Source organism: Rhinolophus ferrumequinum, chromosome 28, assembly GCF_004115265.2.
Source record: "Rhinolophus ferrumequinum isolate MPI-CBG mRhiFer1 chromosome 28, mRhiFer1_v1.p, whole genome shotgun sequence".
Lineage (NCBI taxonomy): Eukaryota > Metazoa > Chordata > Mammalia > Chiroptera > Rhinolophidae > Rhinolophus > Rhinolophus ferrumequinum.
The window spans coordinates 13,263,255-13,289,683 of record NC_046311.1 but is presented as its reverse complement, the minus strand read 5'-3'; the positions used below and the strand labels follow the sequence as shown (position 1 = coordinate 13,289,683).

Sequence of the window (26,429 nt, the reverse complement as noted above, 5' to 3'; positions counted from 1 at the left end):
TAGAAAAAAAGTTATAAATAAGAAAAGGAGGAAGGCTAAAATGAACAGCTAGCATGGAATTCTTAATTTCTAAATGCTGTTCTCTAAGAAAACCAACCCGGATTCCTGGGAGAAGTGGTTGGGTGCAGGGCTGGGGCAGGGAATACACAACATGAACCTGGTCTACCACCGGGTACCAGCAGTGAAGGGACCCCTCAGAAAAGCAGAGAGGGCTGGGAAAAGAACACACGAACCAATCTGAGGAGCTTCTAACAGCCAAAGCTGGAATCAGTTGAGCGACAAAATAAATGATAGTATTAGATTTTAACGCACAAAATAAAACCGGTATCCGTGGGTTCATACTGATATAATCTAATAAATAACTAGGAAAGGAACAGCTCTTCCTTACAGTGGAATTTCAATTAACAAATGTGGAAGGGAAAGGGGAATTACCTGTGAAGCAAGTCCCACAAATTGTCGCAGGTAAGATACACTAGTAGATGCTAAAATTAGTGGGTGGTGAAAAGTATGAGGAGAAACAGGAGTAGCAGGCCTCAAATTATCTCCTCCAAAACACTCACCAATTACAAAACTATGGTAACTGTACAGAGGGGAAATAGCACGGTGACCAGGCGATCAAGTAAGTCGTAACATCATGAACCCCGTGATGTGATGCACCAAGGACTCATGAGTGAGTATTCTTGCCAAAAATGCATCACCTTATTCCAAGGATGAGAAAACGTCCAACTCAATTGAGGTGCATCCTACAAAATAACTGATCAATTACAAAGGTCACAAGAGAAAAGGAAGCCTGAGGGTCTGTGACAGTCAGGCACCCAAGAGAAATGATGATTAAATGCAATGTGGAACCCTGAAAGAGTAAAGGGAAAGCCAGCAGGATTTGAGTACAGGCTGCAGTTCCTTACTATTACTGAGCAATGTTCATTTCTTGTCCTTAACAATTGTTCCACAGGTATGTAAGATGTAAGGGGAGTGAGAGAGGGATATAAGGGGACTCCAATTTAATTTCTGTAACTTTTCTCTGAGGCTACCATTTATTCAAAATTAGAGTTTTTAAAACACCTTTTCAGTTTCTAAAATATACGAAAAATCATGATACTCACACAACAAAGCACTCAATGAGAAACAGGCCAGATCTGTAGATTTAACAAGCCACGATTCTTTAACCTTTCTTCACCTTGAATCATAAAATTTTAAACAAATCACAAAATGCCTAAATAGAAAGGTGACAAGCGGTGTTTCGATTGCTAAGCCTCACTTGCGCACTCTCCATCAGGGACCTCCCTCCAGTTCCGAGATCTGGCTCCTTGGGCCTGAAAATCCTACCACTCACGGATCAGGAGGAATGAATGAATCAAGGTTCCAAAAGACAGGAGGTAAACTCACCGTAATATTCAAGCCATTTAGTAGTAAAGCTTAAGACTTTTCCCATACACTACAAAGCAACATCATTTATTTTCAGGTAACACTGGGTTTTTTAAGTAACCTGATAATATCTACCTATCCAACTTGGTATTCACATCCAGAATACACAAAGAACCCTACCACTGACAGCCGAATAGACACCATGCACCAGGAGCGGGAGGAAGCACTTCAACTTCACAAGAGGTTAGCGAGATGGCCAATAACTGTGGGGAAGGTGCTCAAATTCATTACCAGCAGCAGAATACATTAACAGGAAAGTAACTTGAGGTTCCTGGAAATGAATTATTGATCTAGGACAGCCCCAAACCATGACTGCTACTACCAAGACGCCAGGTCATGAAACAAATTTCCCAGGACTGGCTACTCCAGCAGCTGCCTTCTCTTTCAGACAAGAAAAATGCAGCTAGTCCTGAAGATGCACTAGTATCTTCTGGGAGTTTCTAGGCTGAATTTTAGCTGGTCTATTACGAGTAAGTAAAGAACAGAGTAAAAAAGGCAACTCTAGTCTAGGAGGAACATAAGATGTTAATCAAATAAGCAGCAGACAAATTACTACAAGTTGTTGTAAGTGCAATAAAGGGAAGGTATAGATAGGGAGCCTAAAGCAGAGTTCTAACCTAGTTTCTGGGTTCAGGGCATGGTTTTTGAGGAACAGCACTGGACAGACGCTGGGTGAATGAGGGTGGAGGTGGTGAAGCTTTCCAGGCAGAGCAAAGACCATGCGCAAGAGCCCTAGGGTAGGAACGTGCTTCTTTCATTCATTCAAACAATATGAGAGAGTTTACTATATGCCAGACACTGCGAAGCTCTGCAGGTAACAGGACACAACCAGTATGACCTTTGTTCTCACGGTGCTTATAGTCTAGTGCGAGAACTGGATAATCAACAAATTCATGACTCACTATACAATCATAGGCTTAAATAAGCACTACCAAAAAGGAAGAAAAAAACGGTGCCATGGGAGAAACTCAACGAGGAACCTGAGAGGAAGCGCAGGATCTGCTAGGAAGTAAAAAGAGGACATGCGAGCGCAGAAAGCAGGAAGGTAAAGATGCAAGGTGAGGCCAGAGGGGAGGCAGGGCCTCGTAAGCCAGGGGGAGCTGTGAGCATGTCATAGATTTTGGTGTTTTATTTCTAAAGGCAGTAAGAAGCCTATGAGTTGTAGGTTGAGTGGGTAGGTGAGTGAGTGTGTGTGTGTGTGTGCGTGCGTGCGTGTGTGTGTGTGTACTGGGGTATGGTGGGGAGAGACTAATCAAACTTGGATTTTGGAAAGATCGTTTTAGAAAAAAAGGGTGTAGCGGGGAAAGGGGTATGATACGACTTAGGAGTCCATTCCAAGAATGCAGAGAGAGTGTGTGTGTGTGTGTGTGTGTGTGTGTACACATGTGTGTTCGGGAGGGGGTGTAAACGGTAGAAAGTACAGATGGAACGACTACAAAGATATGGGGTGCTGAGGAGGTAAAAGCCGAGCAGAACTGGCTAAGCAATCCCTCACCACCCCGAATGGCCCGCTGCATGGAGCTGAAACAGTCTTTAATCTCTATTCCCTAATCCAGCCGACTAAAGATCGCATTTTACTGCTAATGCAATTTTTCAGAGGTATCTTAAGGGCTCAAGGACCTTCTCTGAAGCCACAGCACATCTTGCTGGGCTGGGACCCCTAACCTATAGGCCGACCTTTGTCCAGTACCAAATTCTGAACAATAGAAACACACACAAATTAAATGCCTGTACAAAATGCACACACGCAGAAGCACAATTCCTACACGCCTCTTCTCTAGTAGCATGGTTCACCCGGAATGTTCTACAGGTACAGCTAACGTAACAGCTCACTGTGCTGGGCACCGAGCCGGGAGTACAAACACCGAGATGGCTGTGTTATCACCAGCTGCAGTTTACAGATAACAGCTATTACGTGCAGCCCCAAGACTCAGAGTCCAGAGCCTAACCTCACAGAGCGAAGTGACACAGACCTGGATAACTAACTCCACGATAACCTTTCAGCCCTCGCGGTACCCGACTTCCCTGTCAGGATCTGGTGTGCTGAAGGGACCCCCTCCTGAAACGAAACTCTCTCTTCCCTTGCTGACCTTTCTCTGTGCCAGGACACTCAGACGGCATTCAAAGTTAAGAACTTCCACTCATGATAACACCAGTAAGAGAACCACCAGCTTGAAAACGGTGTCTACAATACATAAAATCAACTGGCTAGTATCCAAAACCCAGGAAGCAACTCAGGAAGGAAAAGAATCCCAAAGAAAACTAGACACAAGACTTGAACAGGCTATACACATGAAAAGTTGCTCAACCTCATCTCGGCAAAGAAATGCACATTAAAACTGCAATGAGACTGAAAGATGCACCAGCAGGAGTCACCAAAGGGAGTGGGAACGCCAGCAGACTGCGGAACTCAGTGGCTGGGGATGGAGGGTGCACGTGGCACTTCTCTCTGGAGCAGACATGACCTACTAAAGCAGAAGACACGCTGACCGTCCAGTAGCAACGCCACCCCTCAATACACCGAGACGTGCAATGTTCCCCAAGAGACACGCACGAGAGTTCGTGGGAGCATTACCCTTTTAGCCCAAGGAGGAAACAGCCCAAACGCCCGTGGCTAGCAGACTGAATACAGCGCGGCACATTCACGCACAGAGTACTAGACAGCAATGAAGGAGAACAGGGGCACACGCAAGCACGGAGGAAACGGAAATCACCAAGTCACACAGTGGCTGCCGAGGGGGCGGAAGGCCACGACAGGAGCTGAAGGTCAGGCCAGTGGCTACCTCAGCGGTTCGCAGCAGAACGTCACCACCAAGAGGCAAGTGTGGGGGCCTTCTGAGAAGCCGGCAATATTCTGTCCTCCGACCAGGACTGTGTTTACATGGGTGTTCCCTTTATACTGATCCATCAGTGTGCATGTGTTCTAGGTACTTCTATACAGGTATTACAGTTCACGACAAAAAGATTTAAAAAAAAAAGAATGAAACCAGCTGACAACAATTAAGTCCAAGTGACTTCCACAGAAATCCGGGTTTACAACCTGCTCTGAAAACCTGGCAGACCTGGCCCGCCGTCGTCCAGGCCGACTCTCGGCTGGAATTGAGCAAGAGTCACTTCCTTCAGACTGGCAGGTGCCGGCTGCCAGGCCTCTCTCCCTGCTGCCGTGATTCATGCTGCCTGTCAGGCAAGACTCACCTGACCCCATTCCATACTCAACCCGCTGACACTCCTGGAGAACGCAGGGACGCAGACGCGTGTGCACGTAGGACTTACAAAGCGTACTGGCACGTGCCTGATTAGCGACAGCAAGGAAACTTAACCTCGATTCCCCACCGACAAAACAGAGATAACAGTAGTCCCTGACGGAGTTAAGATGAAATGAAATGATGCCCGCGGAACACTTAGCTGAGTGCTGTCGCGGATCAGTGTTCAGTAGCAGGGAGCTGCTACTTATTACTGACACACATGTCTCATGCCACGACTACAGCGTACATCTGCTTGTTGTGGCCACTGTCTTATGATTTTATGGGCACTGCTGCATGAAAATATGTGTTGGTATACATTTATTTAATTAAATAGTCCAACACTTATCACTTAGCCAACAAAAAGAGCCAGTAAATAAATCTTCCAAAGTTCCTTTACATGACACCATGGGAAAATTTTCCTACAATTACACTTTGAAAAGTAGACTTGTTTTTGGTTGTTTTTGTCCAAAGCATGTATTTCACCTGAGGGTGGCTTTCACTGGTCTGATCAGAGTCAGGTAAATGGATACCTTAAAAACTTACTTTAAGATGATGGATGTTAAGACCTGAGTCGTAAAACACCCTCAAAACTAAAAATGACTTTTCAAGGCAAACATCACACAAACACCAAAAGCAGCTTAGAATCTTTTACAGTGGTTAGCGCTCCAATGCCCACTGAACGCGCTTATCTAATTCTTGCCCCTCAGAGACATACAGTATTTTCCTCCCAAAAAACCCCAGAAGTCTAATCCAAGCTATTTTTCCCAAAGCCAATTTGGCATAAGCTCTCATACAACGCATTACTAGGAATTCCACCCATGAACACAATGAAAACGAATGAACCGCAGCTACCCACGCCAATCATCTCACACACACACGCTGAGCAAACGCTGCCATAAGCAACAGAATCCACACCGGAAGATTCTGTGCGTGTGTGTGAAGTTCACTGGCAAAACTACAGTGCTTGTGGACCGCATAATTGAGTGGTAAAATTATAAAGAAAAGCTACAAAATGAGGAGCACAGAAAACAGCTGTAATCTCTGGGGGGGATGCCTGCTAGGGATTCTTGCACTTATCATCGCCCATGGTATTTTGTTTCTTGCTGTCTGCCCACTCCATCAAAATGCTCCACGAATAGAGGTAAGGTCACTGCTCTACCTCCAGCATCTAAAATATGGCCTGCTACGTACTAGGTGCACAATAAATACCTGTTGAATGTAGAATACATTTTCGAAAATCCAAACGGTTCCATATTTCACAACTTGTCAGCCCTAAACATAACACTAACAGCTAGCACACTCTCCATTTGCCACATCAGTATAGCCAAGGGCTTAGAAGTACATAAGGCAATTCTAATTACTTTGTATTCTTAACCTTTTTCCTAGTGAGATACTTTTATCAAGCACATGGATGCATCCAGATTTAATTAAAACATTTTAAAAAACTAACGAGGAAAAACGCAGGAAATCACCTGTCACAGCAAGCCCAGGCTTTAGCTATGATTCCATCACCTTCCTCAACCAAAAAAGCATCCCAGAATGTTGTGTTCTTATAAGATGACCATAAGCGTGCTCGTATTTATTTCTTATGAGTAAACAATGCAAATTCTTTGGATCTTAAAAATTACAGATTTCACTAGTGATTATCACAATGTAGAGCAGTTGAAAACTACATGCTGCTAAAGAACAGAGATCCAACAGTGTGCTCAATTAGTGTTTGTTGAGCTAACCAAAAAATGTGTCATTTCCAGTATCCTCTTGGATTTGATAATTATGCACTGAATTAAGAGAGCTAATCAGAAATTAAGTTTAATTCAGTCATCAGAAATAGTACAAACCCCAAAGATTATGAGTGACAATTCCAGAAAAGTGAAAATCCCTAACGTAACCCCAAAAAATGACCTTTCACTCCTTGGGAATGTGCACTATTTAAAACGAACACACAAACAAATTTCAGCAAATCACAAAAAGATTTTTAAATTAAACCAGGTATATGCTAGTCTTATGTCCCCAATAAGTACCCATATAAAGTACTAACCCGTTCCACTTCCCTTCTGGCACCAGAAACTAGAATGACTGAGGTCATTCATCAGTCAGCTCACTTCCCAGCATTCCACCAGCACGAGTTAGGTTGTCCTGCTATATAACGGCAACGTATCACGCAAACTAATAAAAACTCATCTGATCTATCCCAAAATTAAGGGCCACCTGAGATTCAGCATGGAACACGACATATGCAACAGCCAGGGCCTTTTAGTAAATCTCAAATGGTGTGTTTTCTGGTACAATTTTTGGCAGTACTGATTTTCTTATGTTCTAAAGCAGTGCTTTTGTACAGCCGATCACTCAGTCCATTCTTTTCACCCATTTTTAGGCTATAAAATGAAATTTCCTACCCATGTACTCACCACACACTCCTCATTATTAAGAATTTATCTGTTTAAGAAGGAATGGAAATAAAGCACCTGGCTAACCCATAAAGGAGCAACCTGAAACCACTCTGCTCTGTAATAAATAAATTAAGAAGCACTCTAGTCTAGGTCAGAGGTAGCAAAAGGCCTGTGCTTACAGCTACCTTATGCTGAAAGTATTGTTCTGAAACACGCCGATTTTAGATTTAAAATTCAGTAAACATCTTAATGTCACTCTCTTACTAAAAGATTAAAATTTGTTAAGTTAATAAGGATTTGCAAGATTTTCTTTCAAAGTTCAGACATGCAAAGCAAATTCCAGTTAAATATTTCAGAAATATCATACGAGACGTAAACAACTGTCTGTCAATCTTATTTAAGGGTCGATCAAAAATAACTTAGTTCAATCACCAGTTTGTCTTCTGGCCACTAGCATGCTCAGTCAGTACTCGATACTGAGTCCATGCATGCTGAGTACACGATCCTGGAAGGAGGAGACTGAGCAGTCAGGGGTGGATGGCACTACACGTGAATTTACAGCCAGACTCAAGGTCTGTCCGTACACTGAATTTTTGTCATGTCAGCGTTATGTCAAGAAACAGAATTATATTCCCAATTTTTCACCAAAATCATCATTTTTAAAAGACATATTCTTTAGCAGCCCAGTGATCTGACTGTCTTACTTATTATACTCTGTTTTATTCTTAGAACTGTACTGAGTTTACATTTGGTCTCTAAATAGAAAAAAGATTAAAGAGCAAGTAAAAGTCAGAGCCAGTCCATTGTTTCCAGGACTGAAAAAAAATGAGTGAAACTACTGTAATCGTTTTCCGTCAAAGCAAACAGGAAACAGTGCTCTATACACTGCAGGAGAGCACTCAAAGCCATGACTGGTTTCAACCTCATTACTTGTTAGTGTGGATAGCTGACCTTCTCTATCTCTGGCGGACAACAATCAAGGGGCAACATAAGCCTTTCTTGAGTATAAAATAAAAGTTTGCAAGTTTCTAACATGAGAACATCAGTATTTTTACAAAGAAAGAGAGAGAAGGGGGAAAAAGGGTCTTTCCTAGCACGGCAGGACAAGTTGAGCCGTTACACAACCTGGGAGAAAAGGCACTGAGTGATTGGAGAAGTAGCTGTTTCACAGAGAGAGCTGCCCTAAAACAAACTTAGGGATTTTAACTGCTGCCAGGATTATCAGCCAGATACATAAATTACAGTTTTAACCATGAATGTCTAAAACGCCAAACATGCTAACATAAAACATTAAAAGACTTTTGCCTTAAATACTATAAAAATATTTCTGGTGAATAGTAACTATTATACAAACTTAGCAGGTCCAGAAAAATATTACTACGGTAAAGCTCATTAGACGTTGCAGACACAATCAAGTGAATTCTCAGAAAACACAGTATTTAGTTTACCTTTAAAGCAATATGAAGCAAATATGCATTGATCAGTTAAGTACCAATTAAAACTACATTATAACATCCACTCAGGACACAATTCCTATCTCTAAAGACTAATTTTGCAGTTAGTTTCGTTCATATGTTTAGTTATTTCCTACAGTTAACTTTCAAACGTTTAGCTATTAAGAAAAATCAAATGGGCCTTATCTGATACAATAGATTCATAAAAAAGGGTGTAAATAATTTTCATACTAAACTACATTATAACTTGAGAGATACCACAGGGGAAAAAAATGCTGTCCCTCAGACATAATGAAAACATTTAAGCAGCAAAACCTAATAAGCACAGTAACAGTATAATCTAAAATTTGACTGCTTCCTTCAAAGTGAAACAACTTGAAAATCCAGACGCCACTGCAACTACCTTAGGCCCTTTCTGTGACTCAACCAATGGAAGTGTTCCTAATTATTCAGATCATTTTCTTGCATAATTAACAATTCCTTGGGGAGACAGAACCCCCCTTTGAGTTCCTGGTTTCAACTTTTGAGTAATTTTGCACCAGGTACACTAGTAATTGACTTCGCATATTCAGGTGTATATCACACATATTAAAACCATTTGCTTTATTACTTCTTAAGTTAATATCATGTACAGAGAACGCCTTTTCAACTCAGGTACATCTTTTAAAAAAAAGTATCCTACACTTTCTTCTAGTATTTTCTAATTTCCTTTATTTGTTCATTTTCAAACATTTCATTTAGATTTTTTTTTAACGGGAGGAGGGGGGATAACCAACAGTCTCAGCACTATTTACTGAAAACCCAATCTTTTCTCCAATAATCTACAATGGTATTTTTATCATATATTCCTAATTTCCCCTCGTGTTGGCTAAGTGAATTTAGGCAAATTACTTTTCTTTTTTTAATCTGTTTCAGTTTTCCCATCCATGAAGTGGGAATAGTAAGTTGTCACTTCACTGGGCTACTCTAAGAATTAAATCAGTTCATTCACGGTGAGCACTTAGCACAATACCTGACACATTAAATGCTGATGATCGTAATCACTAAAAGCTCTTAAATACACAGATGTTTCTGGACTCTGTGGTTCCATTGTCTGTCTATTCCTGAGCTGACAGACTGCTTTAAATTACTCTGGATTTATAACACATTACGTTCTGATAGGGCCTTCTTTTTCCAAAATTTCTTGGCTAGCCTTCATTTATTTTATCTGATAAACTTTCTTGTTAATGTGTCAAGTTTTCTGTAATACCATGAAAGTGTATTACATTTATGTATCAACTCGGGGAAAACTGGTATATTCTACAATACTGACTCTCCCTATCCACAAAGTATATTTCTCTCTCTCATCTCATTTATTCAGGTTTTATGTCCTTTAAAATTCAGGTACTTTACCAACGGTTGTTATATTTATTCCTTGAAGAAAGATTTAGTAGTATTTATCAGAATTTTAAATACACATACCCTTTGACCCAGAAAATCCATTTTTAAGAATCTGACATATAGTAATACGATGTAAGTGCAGAGATATACAGACATAGTGCTATTTAGTACAATAGCAAAATCCTGGCAACAAGCTGAATGTCTATCAAAAAGGCAAGAATGAGCCACAGCATATTAATGGGATAGAAAACTATTCAACCATTACAAAGAATATAGAATCAGAGGTATCAGCTTAGAGTTCTACAAACTATGATGGTAAAAAAAAAGCAAGCTGAAAAATTAAAGTGTCTTCATTTTTTATTTATTTATTTTTTTAAACTGAGGGTGGGGAAAACAAAAGTATCATATGTAAAGTACTGAGTACAGAGCCTGGCTCTTCGTAAGCATTTTAATCACCTTAAAAAACTAAATGTGACTTGAAAACAGATTGTTGAATATTATTTCATTTCACCTATTTTTCATGGCCTGCCTTGCTCTTCTACATAAGACTTCGGTAGACTCATAATACAGCATTCAAAAAAATAAGCTTTCAACTCATATTTTACTCATAAATATTTTAAAATGCAAATGTCCCTACAAGACAATATTTAACTTGTGATACTTTTCAACATGCCACAAAATCTCAATACCATAATTCAGGAGGAAAAGTATGAATCCTCCTCAATTATCTTACTATGGCAATCCATCAAAAACTTATTTCTCTCCTGTCTTGAAATAACCTTTTTAAAGTGTGTTAAGGCACTTTAAAGGATATCAAGTGCCAGAGATCACACTTCAGGAACAAACTGACATTCTGCGTACTAAGGAAACAAAGCCTTTCCTCCCAGAAAAGTGAGCTTATTTTAAAACGCAAAGCAAAATTTTACCTTTTTTCCCCCCTAAGTCACTGGATCAAATCTTATCTTTAGATTGTTCATCATCAACATAAAGTCAGAGAGATACAAATTAAAGTCTTCTTAAAGAAAGAATACTACAAGAATCTATTCACTACTAAACACAACCACTAAACTTCTGCCCGCCGGAAAACAGTCTTGAGTTCAGAAACTTCAGGGCCATACTATACCTGCCCAGAGATATTATGAAGAAGCATTTCAAACAGAAAAATAAGTACCACAACCTGCTAAGTACTTCGATAATGTTTCAATTAATGAATTGATTTTAATAGCGGGGGAGGGGAGGCGGGGGGGGGCCCCGGATATTTACATTTCTGTATTCCTGTAGTTGTTCAAACGAACAGGTACTCCTTCATGATGAAAGATTAAAATGTACAAAAAGAGAAGAGGATTTTAACTGATTTTTAGGAACTTCAGTTTTTTGGTGTAATATACAAGTCGGTTACAAAGCACTCGGAAAAGGGCGTAACACTTCAAAGCACATAGAAAAATTGACAGGACAAAGTGTTACTTCTTTGCTGAACCCACAGATCCTTGCTCGTTTTTAAGAGTTCATCGTATTGTCCATTTGTAGGGGCATTTTGTGTTACTTTTGAAAGTTTTATTCAAATTAAACTACAATTAAGTGTGAAAGGGCTAGTTTTTTTCAATGTTACCTTCAATAATGCAGGGTGGGAAAAAAATCCAACCTAGTACGACACACAGGCTGAGTGCTTTACTGTCTCCCTGTCTTATCGCTGGCGCGCGCATACCACTCACAGTGACATCAGATCGAAACTCCACGGTTTCGCCGGGGACCAACCACTCCTCCAAACACAGCAGCTACCGGCTAGCCGGAGGCGGCAGCCCAAGCCCCGACGTCCCGCCCGCCGCAGGCTGGCGCCGGGGGCCGCACGACCCATTCGCGACGCCGAGTTCCCCGGCGCCGGACCTGTTGCGCGTCCCCGCCCGCCGCGAGCCGGAGCCAGGCACCGACGCCGGCGGCGATGCACCTGCCCGGGACGGCGCTCCGCGCGCTCGCCAGCCCTCCTCGGGCCCGCGCGGTTCCCGGGAGCCCCCGCCCTCCCGGATCCCAGCGGCCCGCAGCCCCCGCCCGCCCGGCCCACCCGCCGCCGCCGCCGCCGCCGCCGCCGCCCCCGGCCAGACGCCCGCGGGGAGGAGGGCGGGCCGCGGGCCGCGGAGGCGCTCACCTTAGCGGCCGCGGCTCTGGCGGACATCTTGTCTCTCCCCAGCGCCGCGCGAGGCTCCTCGGACCCGAAACTCCGCGCCACCAGCCCGCCGGCTCCTCACGCCACAGCCCGGACAAACATCTCCCGGGAGCGAGCGGGGCTGGGGGCGGGGGCGGCCGGACAGGCCCGGCCCACGGGGAGGGGACTCAACTCGGACAAAAGTCCGGGGAACGCCCGCCCGCCCCGCCCGGGTCTTCTCCACGGGGCGCGCCCGGCCGGCGCCTCCCTGCGAGTGCGGCCACCGGCTCGGCCTCCCGAAGCTCTCGCAGCTCGGCCACGTCGGCCCCGCCCGCTCGCCCCTCGGCAGCACCGGGGGCTTCCGGCCGTGCCCGCAGCGCGCCCGCTGGCTCCTCCGAAGCCGTCTTCCACACCTAACTTCCCTGGAACCAGCCCCGGGGCAGGGACGCGGCGGCGGCGGGCTGAGCCGGCGCCGGCAACTGCGGGCGGCCACGCAAACCTGCCGGCCTGGCCCACTGAGCATGCCCAGCCGGGGGGCGGGGCCACGATGGGGGCGGGGCGAGCGGCCGGGACCCGCTTCCTTTTGGGGTCCGCGTTCGGTCGCGGAAGGAAAAGCCCGGTTTCCGAAGTAACGTGGAAGACAGAGTTTCCGCTGGCGTGTGAGCCTTCCTGTTTGTTTTATTCGAAGGTCCGGCGGAAATCTCCCTGCGGGAGCCCCTGTGTACCAAACCTTTTCTGACTTCTGAGAGACTTGTCCATTTTGCCCTCAACGAGCCACGCAGGATTAGCCCCACGCAGGGGGGCGGCCGTTGCAAATCCCTGACTGTCCTTCCTTAACCTAGTCGACAACGGTGGTCACGGTTGCACCACGTGCTTGGGCCCTCCTGCCCCTCTGAAGGCAGGATGCGTTTCTCCAAAGCGCCATCCTGCCTTTCAGCTCTGAGGAGCTCCCAACAGGCTCCGAATAATTGCGCTGATTCTCGACAAACCGACTGACCTAAGGAAAACTGGCAACGAGGGCATGGGCACTCGCACGCAAGCAGTCTGAAGTACCCGAGAGACTTGGCTCTTGGCCCACCCACAGTAGGCCGCAAGATACAGCCACAGTCTCTTTCTCCAGCCCAACGAGACAGAGATCTTTAAAATAGTTTTTTGGCATCAAAACTGCTGAAATTCTTAGTGGTGAGTGAAGGGGTCAGGCTGCCTTGCATTTCCAAACCCAGTTCCTCCAGCTCATACTGGGCGGAAAAACATGTAAAGACATTTATTCCACTGTCCAGTTTAATCAGCCACTACATAAACTTCCCACCATGCTGGCGGCTTTCCTAAGCACCAAGGAATATGTAAGAAACGTTATCCTATACTTTCTCAAATGGAAAGCTCTCTACAAATGTCAGAAATTCTCAGTAACATCAAATGATAACATCTTTAAAGTACCTAGTATAGTGCCACAGAAGGTACACAAGAAATGGAAAAAAGCATAAACATCAACTTTTGAAAGATGGTTTTCTCTTTAGAACTCCACTGTATGAAAAGATCAAATGTATCTTAACCAAGAAATATCCATGTATCAGACCTAAATGTCAAGATTTCAAAGTACCATGTATTTTGCAACCTGAAACTACCTGACCTGGGGGGAAAAACATTCTACAACTCAAAGCCTTATTTTTTCCTTTTTTTTTTTTCCCCCTGCAGAAAAATTTTTGCAGGCACTTGTTTTTAAGTCATGTTGCGTGCAATTTTTTTTGTTTGTTTTTGGACAAAATATTATTTATTCTTTTAAGAATTGTAATTAAAATTTCCTTAAAGCAAATGCTATTTTTTTTAAATTTGGAAGATACTATTTTTAATTTTAAAAAGTGGTTGTTGAAGAAGTTTCACACTATCTTTATTACTGTTACCATTTAATAATATGTGCAATTGGCATAACAAGCTCAGAACTAGGTAGACTGTCTTTAATTGACCCTAAACCAGACACTATTTACAAATGCGCTGAAACCTTTCCTTTTTTCTCATTTGTTACTTTTCATCAAATCTCCCCTGTATAATTTAAATGCTCGATTACAATGATTTGTTGAAAATCTACAGTTTTAGTTTATTTTACTTTTGCCATGGTTTCAAAAATAATGAAATCAAGCAAAAAAATTTCACCTTGAGAATACGATGCTTTAAAAATTACATTAATACAAATATTTCAATAAGTGTCCTTTAAAACATTTTCAATGTGGTTTACAATATCTAAACTGTATAATATGTTTTATTTATCTCCTTTTCTCCAAAGAAACGAGAAAATTTTTTTCATTTGTAAAAATAACAAAACTGATCAAAATCTGAAATCACATCTCCATTACTCCGGTTTATTTTGGGGAGATGCCTCCATAAGAAGTGGAAAGCATAAAGCATATTCTCAAAAAGCTGCCTCTTGAACAATGAATAGTTTATCCACTGAACACCAAAAAAATGGTCAAATTATACCACAACTTTAATGCTGACATATGAATGTGGTTACAGCTGCTCTAAACCTTCTAGGTGGGAAAAAATTATGCAAATTTAAGATTCTCGTTTAGAGTTACAATAGAGTTCAACCAAGAATCTCTTTCCATTGCACAGATTTCTTATTTCTGATCGTCTCGTGCAAACTGAACAGGAAACTGAAAAACCACAACACTTATGAAGACAACTTCCTGTGGGACTTTTGGTGTCTGCGGCTCAGAGTGAAAAAATCCCTATGTGTGCAAAATCCGTATTAATTTTAGAACGAACCATTTGTTAAAACAGCCTTGACCAAATGAACCCCTATACCACATCCACATTTTATATGTTTATGTTTTATATGTATATGTTTTATATGTATATGTTTCCATTATCAAAAAGTCCTTAGAAAAGGGTATTTATGTTGTGTTTGGTACAAGCTCTGACTTTATGCACGAAATGCAAAGAGGAAGTATTAGAACACTGTGGTAGAATATGAGAAAATGTTGATTATGTCACAAAGGAGAATATACATACAAAACACTAGAATTAGGAGAACTTTATCAAAGCACCGTAACAAAAAAAAATCCTAATCTCACTCCTATGCCCTATCTCTAAAAATTCCATAAATTGCTTACAGTGTCCCTCTGCCGATTAAGTCATATAACAACAGTAAATACGGAAGATCTTTTAAGGCTGAAGCTGACTCACTTCGGACACATCATGAGAAGGCAGAGTTCCTTGGAAAAGACAATAAAGCTGGGAAAATAGTAAGCAGTAGGAAAAGAGGAAGATCAAATACGAGACAGATGGACTCCATGAAAGCAGCCACAGGCTGAGTCTCCAGGAGCTGAGCAGAGCTGTCAGGACAGGCCATTGTGGACGTCACTCATTCATAGGGTCACCAGGAATCAAAGCTAACTCAACAGCACATAGCACACAGGAAGTGAATTTCCGTATCACTTCCTGTATATTTATTTACACATACATATGGAGAAAGAGAAACAGAGACAGGGGAAAGGAGGGAGGGAGAGAGAGGAAATATGTGTGTGTGTAGATATATAAGAATACATGATTTTTAAAAAACAAATGATAGACTATAGTTACTATTTTACAACTTATTTTTTTCCCCACTTAATATTTGGGTCTTGGAGACTATGTCAAACAAAGAAAATCTACCTCATCATTTAAAAATGGCTATCTAATATTCCATAATACGAAGGTACTATAGTTTAAGTTGATTTTGATATTATAATGTTGTAATGAAAATCCTTATTAGATGCGAAATCCTTATGGCCCCTTTTAGAGAAACACACATGCAAGTATTTCTCTAGGAGAGATATCCCAAAGGGAACCTTTTGAGTTGAGATACATACTTATTTAAAATAAAAATTTTAAACTGTCAACTTGCCCTCCAAGAAACCAGATCAACTTCCTCCTTCCCCCACCCACAGGACATGTGATAATATTAATATTTTACATTTTCGCCCATCTGGTTGACAAAAATAGTGTATCACTTGCCTGTTTATTTCATTCCCCCTTTTTATCTGTTAGGTATTTCTCTTACTGATTTGTTGAAATTCTTTACGCATCCTTTTGCATCGAATGCACTGTAAGTTTTCTTAATCTGTTGCGTGTGTGTGTGTGTGTGTGTGTGTGTGTGTGTGTGTGAAATACAATTTATTTTGGAATAATTTCCGCTTTACAGGAAAGTTGCAGAGAGAGTACAAAAAGGCCTGCATACCTTTCACCCAGCTGCCCCTAATGTTAACATTCCACATAACTATGGTAGATTTTTAAAAACTAAAAAAATTAACCTTGTTACATTATTATCTAAACTGCATCAAGTTCTACCAATTTTAATGCTTTAATTTCTCTAATATTCTTCCAATTTTGCCAAGTTCTCCTTCTTTCCAAATCTTATCAACACTGTTTTGGACATGTTGCTATTGAGCCTCTAGACTTTTCTTAAGTTCAGGTTTGTGAAAATGAGGCCTAGTGTAAAGCACAAGGTCACAGAGGACACCTGGACTTTCACTGTTCTTACGATGTTCACCAACTTTTTTCCTAAGAGTCTTTGTGAAAGGACTGCTGTGGATACTTTTTCAGCCTTGGACAATAAAGGAGATGAGAAGAAAACTGTCAACCCCAGTTTAGTTTGGAGTCTGTCTTCCCCAGGGGACAGGCAGCACCAAACTCAATGGATTAAAAATAAAAGAGAGATAGTCCTTCAAAGAAGCTGAATGGTCTAGTCCTCCAAAGTATAACGTTTGGATTTTTTTTCTTTTTACAATGTTTGAGCATCTGTGTGTGTGTGTATCTATGTACGTGTGATAAAACCTTTATAATAATAGTCTTTTAAAACAAATAAACAAAAATGTAGAAAAGTTAGTGGAACTCCATTTAAAAAGAGGTAAATATATTTTTATATTTAAAGTAATTTTTAAAAGGGAATAAAATATATCAATATATTTGCAAAAGAAACATTGGAAGGATAACTAAGAATTAAAGGAGTTACGTTTAGTGGGGAGAGGACATCAGCAATACAAGACTTTTCTAGACATATTCTGTAATATAGTTTTGACTTTGGAAACATAAACATGTTTTACGTATTTTAGAAAAATAAATGAAATCAAGAAGAAGAAAGAAATCTGTAAAAACTGAAAACAAGTTGAAGCAAGAAAATGTACAGTAAGTTGTTGGTGACCTAACATACAGAGAAAAGAATTATTTCCAATGACTCTTCCACAAAGTGTTTTGACTGTGTATTCTTAGTATAATATATTCTAAGGTTAAGAGCACTGCAGAGAAATCTCAAATTTCACTTGGTAGTCTGTTAGTAATCATATCACACTATTAGTTTGAAACTGTTATATATATATGTGTGTGTACATTAACTAATATAAAACATACTCATTAGTGTATTAACTAATATATAGATCAGCTGCTATGTGTGTATTAACATATTAGTGTATTGAATACATTAGCATTAATATATAACTATCATATTAGCATTATTACATTATGTATATAATAGTTTCAAAGTTATATATAACAACTTCAAAGTAATAATGCTAATATTACATATCAGTATATATAGTGTATGCTAATAATGTGAATATTATATGTTTTTATACTAGGAATACATTGGTTAATACATCAAGACATATTAGTGTATGTAAACAATAGGAATCAACACTCTAAGAGAATGTAAAGTCAAAGAAGTAAAAGTTTTGCAAGTCTAACTTAAGTTTTAAAAATCAGTATAACAATTTTTTTAAAAAGATCTTTAAGAAAAAATGTATATATGTTTCCTAACTCTTGCCATTGAAAAGGATCCGAGATAATGAAAACGCAAAAGCAAGGAGCACATCTAGTTCCCTTGTTGTAATCTCCAGCCAGTAATGTCTGATTACAGGTCTGGAGCAAGAAATACCCAAACTAATCCTGGGCTGTTTCGTGCCAGAAAGCAAGAAAGTTCTCAAAGAATAATGAATCAAAGGGATACAGAAGCCAATGACAATCTCCCATTGGCCAAAGATGAATCATTTGAGCCTCAGAAAAATGCAACTGATTGAAACACACTGAATAGCTAAGCCCATGAATTCATAATAATAACAAAAAAGGGAAAGCAAGAGAACCCCAAACTACTTATTGAACAGCCCTTGAAATAATCTGGGCACCAACTGCTTATTCTGTAAGCTGTCAATCAAAAGGAAAGAATGTATTTTGTATGAACTCCACTTCAGATAACCACTAACTCTCATTGATGAGGGCGAGTTTCTGATAGCATATAATATTAGCCAGTAAATCTGGAAGGAATGATGGGATGAGGAAATCAGGCAATGATCATCAAAGGACCAGCCCACCGATCAATGTCAGCCCCATTAAAAGTCAGATAAGCAAACACTTAGGTGATGCGATTGGAAGCACAGCACTATCTAAAAAGGATGCCTGCCCCCAGAGTGGAACAGGAGTGACATTCAGCCTATAATGCTAACTTTCATAAACAGAAATACAGAAGGCAGAGATGGAGGGTACATGACCCCACAAGGAAGTGAATGGATGAATATGAGGTCGGACAATTAAACTCGCGAACTCATCCCAGAAAAGTGCGACCTACCTCATTGCTGAATATCACTACGATCACTTTCAACGTACTCCCCTTGGGAAGCTATGCACTGACACCAGCGCCTAGTCCACCCTTCAAAGCAATTTTGGAACTCTTTTCTGGAATGGCCATCAGAGTTGTCATTGTATTACCCTTGATGTCCTGAACGTCATCAAAATGTTTTCCTTTATCTTCAGGTAAAGAAAGAAGTCATTGGGGGCCAGATCAGGTGAGTAGGGAGGGTGTTCCGATACAGTGATTTGTTCACTGGCTGAAAACTCCCTCACAGACAGTGCCATGTGAGCTGGTGCATGGTTGTGAATCTTAGGGTTTCCAAGCGCAAATTCCCACCCAGTCTCAGGAATTGTTTTCGCTTTCCCATTCCCGAATCCTGAGCTATAAACTGTTTTCTGTTCTCCACAATGAATCGTTTCCACAACGTGACAGCTGATACTACCAACCACCTGGGTTCAAGGAGCGGATTTCCCGATTCCCCGACCAACTTTTCTCGGGATTTGGGAATGGGAAAGTGAAAAAAATTCCCGAGAATGGGCAGAAATTCCCACCCGGAAATCCTTGTTGTGATGCAAGAGTCATGAATGGTTAGCGAAAAGTTCAGGTCGTCTAACTTTTTCACGCAGCCTTTTCAGCACTTCCAAATAGTCAACTTGGTTAACTCTTTCTCCAGTTGGTACAATTCATAATGAATAATCCCTCTGATATCAAAAAAGGTTAGCAACATTGTTGCAACAAGTTCGCGAACTTAATTGTCAGATCTCATACGGAATGTGTGAGGTTCTGTACAGGAGAACTGACTCAGTTTTCCAAACAAGTCAATAGAAAAAAAGCAACGCAAGTTGGGGCTGTTAGGGACTTTATATGGATGGGTTCCTTTTCAAGTCGCCTATTGTAAACAGGTGTTTTTGAGACAACTGGGGAAATGGAATGATGGACTGAGTGTTAGATGATACCAAGACGTGATCGATGGCTACGTAAGGAGATGCACAGTGAAACCAACGGAGTTGAAACAGCACAGTGTTTGCGAATTGAGCTTTAAAATACTTTGGCAAAGAGAAAAATTAAAAATAGGGGCAGCAAATGTAGCAAGATACTGAAAACTGGTGAATCCAGGTGATGGGCATAGGACAGGTTTATGGGATTATTGTTTCCACTTTGGGGTATATTTGCATGTTGGTGTATATTTGAATTTTTTTTTATCATGAAAATCAACAAAAACAATAAAAGCAGAAAACCAAAGCTAGGTAGATTGTCAATCATTGTCAGAATCCTTGCTGTCCAGTTTGGATGCCTCATTGCAATGTGACATGGCAGCTCTTCACACCAAGAGCTCTTCACATTGCTGCCTGGAGAGCAGGCAGCAACGTGAGGAGTTCTGGTTACACAAGCAGGGGCTTGGAAAGCACGTGGGCATTGGGGCGTCCTCTCTCTCTCTCTCTCTCTCTCTCTCTCTCTCTCTCTCTCTCTCTCTTTCTGCTGAGACCACCATGGGGAGAAGCTCAGATGCGCCTGCTGGAAAGGCTACATGGAAAAGAAACAAGAGGCCCTGGCTGAAAGTCTGCCAGCCCCCAGACACATGAGGAGGGATTCTAGGCCATCCAGGCGCCACCAAGCCACAAACTGCAACTGCGTGAGGGAGCCCGGGCAAGTCTCGCAAAAGGGCCACTCCGCTGATCTGAGCCCAAACTGCCAGCACGCAAATCATGATTGTTTTTTAAGATGCTAAATATTGGGGTGGCTTCTTACACAGCAAGGGTGACTGATACGGAAGGCTACACCTAATGGGGGTACTACACACACACACACGCAAAAGATTGGCTTCTTAGTATGTCTCACTAGGGCAGGGGTGTCCAAACTGTTTTCAACCTTTTTCACCAAGGGCCACATGCGGTAAAACACACAAACAGCCGGGCCACTCACTCGAGGTGAAGTACGTATTGCCTCCCCTGGTTTATTTAAGTAAACTAAATATAATTTTGGAATTTGCTGCGGGCCAATTAACAATGGATTGCGGGCCGCAGTTGGCCCGAGGGCCGCAATTTTGACACCCCTGCACTAGGGTACCTGAATGGGAATTCCACATCCCTAGGAAATGCTACATAGGGAAACTGCTCTCAGGGGAATAGAGGCTTAGGCAGACTGCCTCCTTCTGCATGCAAAAGCGCTGGAAAACCAAGGAATCCCTCCATTGACAGAGGCAGGTGTGGGAGATGAACTACGGAGAGCTTTGTGGTGTTTGTTGTGAGGGGAAACCAGTCTGCCTCTGACCAGACACTACAGAAACAGACTCTGGGATTGCTGGCACACGGCCCTGCCTTTTCCCCGACAGTTTTGCAACCCAAGCCACCAGGGCACAGAGAGAGCACACATCACCTGTGAGCGTCTGGCTGAGCCCCCTCCCGAGGACCACAGCTGGGGCTACCTGTGAACACACCTGGGACACTTTCCAAGAGGGCTGATTTCATCCTATGCATTCTAAGAACAAATCATTTCCTTTTTGCCACAGATGTCCACCTGGAAACGCTGGATCCACGCAAAAGGATTAATTAGAGTGTTTGGAGTGCCACAGAAAAAACCAACATGGAAGCCACTGAGGTGCCTGTGGATGTTTTAGCCAAGGTATGTTTCACTAAAAGAAAATACTAAAGGACTTGAACTTATGACTGGTCAATTTAGCTGGATCCCATAGCTATAAAATAATCTGCATAAGGATTGCGTAGTTCACTTCAGTATCGTTAGCAAAATACAGTAACTTGTAAAAGAAAAATTCAACATAGATCGGTGTTTCTCCGTGATACTAGTTCTTTATTCGGAAATATTTTAAAGTTAACTTGATACTTTAATTTTTGATGAATATTGCTATTTTCAGTACATTAGAATTCCTGTGTGCACAAATGCCACCATATGTACATGCTAATTTATCCAACCTCTTCACTTAATTTTTAAAGGTGCATTATACTCTTATTGAGTAAATATTGCAAACGCCTTTTCGGACTCTATGGATTTGGAATTCACATTATTCAACAAGGTTTAACCACACACACAAAATCATTAAGTATGGTATTTGGGAAGAATTGACTATGAAAAACCGCCAGCTTCATTATTTGTGAAACTAAACTTGAAGGGGGCACATGATGGATGACTTGTGGCTGAGCTGAAGCCTGGGATGGCAGAAACCAGGGCACCCCACAACCCCTCACTTGGGAGAGCACTTTTAATCTGCCCCTGATAGTCCAGCCTTCTCTTTTTGAAAGGGTAACACAAATTGCTGAGGAAAAGTCATCAGATTCACCAGCATTCTACCTACTATTAAAATAAATGTTCTTTTTCGTTAACAAAGTGGACACAGATGGTGAAAGCATCAGAAAGAACACGATGGAAATACTCTGGGAAAGGTCTGCTATGGGACAAAAGTTTTCTCATGGGCACAAGAGAAGGTGGGTTCTGTGGGGAGACAGGTGTGTGTGGTAGGGGGTGGGCGGAGTGGGAGGGATTAATTCTGAGACCCTTTCTAGCCATAACGTTCAGTGATCTAAATAGTCAAAAGCTGAATATCTTGTTCACCCCTGGCGCTGTAAGGCCAGCGTGGGATGTGGTTATTTGTAGATCTTACAAATTTCAGAAAGATACATATTATAAAACTCTAGGCTTTGTTTCTATGAAAAGCTCTAATTTTAAATGGGTTGAATACTTCCAAAAGAGAGAGCATATTACATGAAAATAAAAAGTTTTATAAAAGGTAGGCAAATTGAAAAACATAAAAATCCAGCTAAGCCTAAATCTGCGTGTGAATGAGTGTACGGTTTGAAAGGGAGTGGTTTCCTGACTCTGGGTTGTGTGGAAACATTCTCACAAAGCCAAATTCATTTCTCTGATATCCTGAGGGCAGCAAGGAACTGGTGCCTAAAACAGCATAAAACATGCTATTCCTTTACTTATAATCAATTGAAGTCAACCAAAACATGTGATAAACACCCAAAAGACTTCTAATCTTATTCCTTTTTTAGAGATAGTCTATACAGTTAGCTGGACTCAAAAATTAATCAACACAGCATACTTTCAATTATTCATTCATTCATTGTTCATGTATTCAACACATATTTATATTATTTACTATGCACCAGAAACAATTTCGCTTAAATTTTTCCCCACTTTTTTTTTTTTTTTAACTTCATACTCCTTTACTCTCATTCCTGCCTTGGGTTGGGTAGGATGCCATGTCCAAAGTATTCAAGAATAGATTTAAAATGTGGTACTAAAAGCAGGATGCTCTCTTACTAAGGGGAACACACACCCCGTATGGGTCAACACCTCACGCTGTGGTGTCAGGAGGAGTAAATAAATACAGAGCAGACTGGAACTCTCCCCATCCCCACCCGACCTCAAGGGAAAAGGGGTCCAGCTGGACTGACTCTTGCTTCTGTCACTATTGTTTTTTCCATTGCTTTTTAAAAAAAAATATTTATTTCTTTCAGTTACAGTTGACATTCAATATTATTTTATATTAGTTTCAGGTGTACAGCATGGTGGTGAGACATTTATATAACTTACGAAGTGAACCCCGACTGGCCTATTACCCACCTGGCACCGTACATAGTTGTTGCAACATTATTGACCAGATTCCCCATGCGGTACTTTACATCCCCGTGACTGTTTTTGAAACTACCAATTTGTACTTCTTAATCCCTTCCCTTTTCACCCAGTCCCCCAACCCCCTCCCATCTGAAAACCATCAGTTCATTCTATGAGTCTGTTTCTGATTTGTTTGGTCATTTATTTTGTTCTTTAGATTCCACATATAAGTGAGATCATACAGTTTTTTCTATGTCTGACTTATTTCACTTAGTATAATACCCTTTAGGTCCATCATGTGCTTGCAGATGGCAAGATTTCATTCATTTGTATGGCTGAGTCCACTACTGTTAAGAGAAGCTATTCATGGGATGACCAACTTTTAGAAAGTCAACCCAAGACACAACAAAAACAGACAAAAAAGACTATGGTTGTATGTCTGTGTGTGTGTGTGTGTGTGTGTGTGTGTGTGTGTTACTGCTTTAACATTAAAATAGGTGCATACAAAAATTATATATTATTTTGTTTCATTTCCCTGTCTGTTACACAAATGTTATTGTTTAAACAAAACAATAGGACTGGTTAATAGTGGCAATCAATAGTAATTAGTAGTAGGCGTATTTAAACAATGTGTGAGAAAAACAATCTTTTTCAATGTTTCTTTCGGTCCTCTGATACAGCAATTTAACTCTTTTAAAAGTTATTTATTAGGTATTTAAAATCTGAAGGCTTCGTATTGTGCATTTTTAAGATCTATAAATGTGAGACTTATTAAAAGGAAACTATAAATACAACAGGGCTAATGAAACAGATATTACCTATGTCTAACCGCCACACACACACACACACACACACACACACACACACACACACGTCCTTTTTCTTTCTGCTCTGTAATCCAGTAGAATGTTTTCCCTTTTCCTGCTTCCTTTTCCAGTAATACTTCTCTGAACTGCCTGCACCACTTTGGTCACCTCTCTTTTCTTGATGTGGTGGCAAAACTGAATACAGTCATACGTAACGTTCCCTTTGACCTGCAGCTCTGCTCTTCTGAACCCACAGGACACTGATCCCTGGTCAGTCCCATGTGATGACATTAAGCTAAACATCCTCTCAGCAAAAGCAGCTGTTACAATTTTATTTACGAGCAACCGCAGGCTTGTGGTCATTCATTTCCACCTCTCCAAAAATGTCCATGCACTTGGTACCAACGAGCTCGTTTGTTAACCAGGCTGTTTGCGTCTATAAATTCATCCTATACGCCATCCATGTCTAACATATCCATTGTTCTAAACACACCTGGTATTTTTAAATAATGACAGAGTCACAGGAAGTTGCAGAGAACTGTACAGGGAAGTCCCATGCTCCCTTCACTCAGCCTCTTCCGGAGCCGGCATCTCACACAATCCAGTCCAATAGCGAAACCAAGAAATTGACACTGGGACTATCCTAAGGCTGGATTCAGAGTAGACCAGTTAGACATGCACTTGTGTGTGTGCATGCCTGTGCGTGTATGTATGTGTGTGTGTGTGTGTGTGTGTGTGTGTGTGTAGCTCTATGTGACTTTAAAACAGTGTTAACCGCTGGATAACCAGCATTACCACCAAGATACCCAGCTGGGCCTTCACCACAAGACTCCCTCATTCTCTCTCTTCACAGCCACCCACCCGCTCCCCTGTCCCTGACCCCTGGCAACTACTCATGTGTTCTCCACCCCTATAATTATATTACTCCGTGAATATCACATAAATGGAATCATAACAGTGTGTAACCTTTTAGAACTGGCTTTTTCCACTCAACATAACTGCCGTGAGGTTTATACAAGCTTTTGCTGTCAATGGTTCCTTCCTTTTTATTGCTGAGTAGTATTCCACCGTGTGGCTGTTACCACTGTTTGTTTAACCATTAACCACTGGAGGACATTTGATTCGATTCCAGCTATTGGCTATCATGATTAAAACGGCTATGAATGTTCACGTACAAATCCCTGCATGAAAATAACTCTTCATTTCTCTGGGACAAATGCCCACAAAAGCAAATGCTGAGTCCCATCATAAATCCGTTTTCAGTTTTGAAAGGAACTGTCAAGCTATTTTCCAGAGTAGCTGCCCCATTTTACACTCCTACCAGCAGTTCTCTACATCTTTGTCAGCATTTGGTGTTATCACTATGCTTCATTTTAGCTATTCTGGTAGTTATATAATGGTGTCTCATTGTGGGTTTAATTTGCATTTCTCTAATGGCTAATGATGTTGAACAGCTTCTCACGTGCTTATCTGCCACCTCTAGAGCCCCTTCAGTGAAATATCTATGTCTTTTGTCCATTTTCTACTAGGAATGTTTTTTAACTATTGAGTTTTGAGAGTTCTTTCTATAGTCTAGTACAAGGACTTTGTGGGATATGTGCTTTACAAATATTTTTTTCCCCAATACAGAGCTTATCTTTTCATCCTTTCAACAGGCTCATTCCCAGAGGAAATGTTGTTAATTTTGATGAATTCCAATTTATCAATTTTTCCTCTTACAGGTTGTAATTTTGGAGTCAAGTCTAAGAGCTCTTAAGCGAAGTTCGAAGTCCTGGAGATTTTCTGTTATGTTCTTTTCTAGACGATCTATAGTTTTATGTTTTACATTTCAATTTGTCTATCATTTTTAAACACCGGAATAGATAAGTTACACCTCTCTTTTTCAGGGAAAATAGTTTTAAAGCAAAGACGTGATTTGAAATTGTGAGATCAAAGTTTTACTTTCGTTGAGAAAGTCCCGTTTAACTTCGTTGCCCTTTTCTGATGACTTCTTAAAAAAACTTGAAGCAGTCATTTCCAAAAATGAGTCATTTTATCACCATATGAGTTTTTACCACAACTTAAACGTAACATTAAACAACTCAGATACATCACTCCATACAAAGGCTTTTTTAAATGGTCTCGTCAAAGATCAATAAACAGTTTTGAAGAAACGCCATATACGTAAATATCTGCTTTACTGTACTTTTCTCCATTCTCATCCTCAATGTATTTCTAGATTATAAAAGGACATTGCTTTTGTCTCAGACTTTGAAAATGTGATTTTATGCCAGGCAAACGTTATTATATGTCATTTTATGTCTAACAACAAAGACAGTCACCTTTCAGGCAAATGTGCTAAGGACACTCTCTTCTTCCATTCTGTAAATTCAAGCATCTCATTAAGCACTTCTGCACATTTTGAGGAAACTGAAAA

At 41.1% G+C, this 26,429-nt stretch overlaps 1 protein-coding gene across 7 annotated transcripts in view; it reads right to left on the bottom strand.

Moving 5' to 3' along the window:
* TJP1 (tight junction protein 1) overlaps positions 1-26,429 on the bottom strand; it is a 194,128-nt gene that overhangs the window by 72,865 nt on the left and 94,834 nt on the right. The window contains exon 1 of one of the 7 annotated variants that reach the window (XM_033099935.1): positions 12,038-12,561. The exons of the other annotated variants lie outside the window; for them this stretch is intronic. Within the exon in view, the coding sequence (XP_032955826.1) occupies positions 12,038-12,064 (27 nt within the window). The 5' untranslated portion in view covers positions 12,065-12,561. Of the gene's footprint in view, positions 1-12,037; positions 12,562-26,429 lie in introns of those variants that run through there. 7 annotated transcript variants of the gene reach the window in all.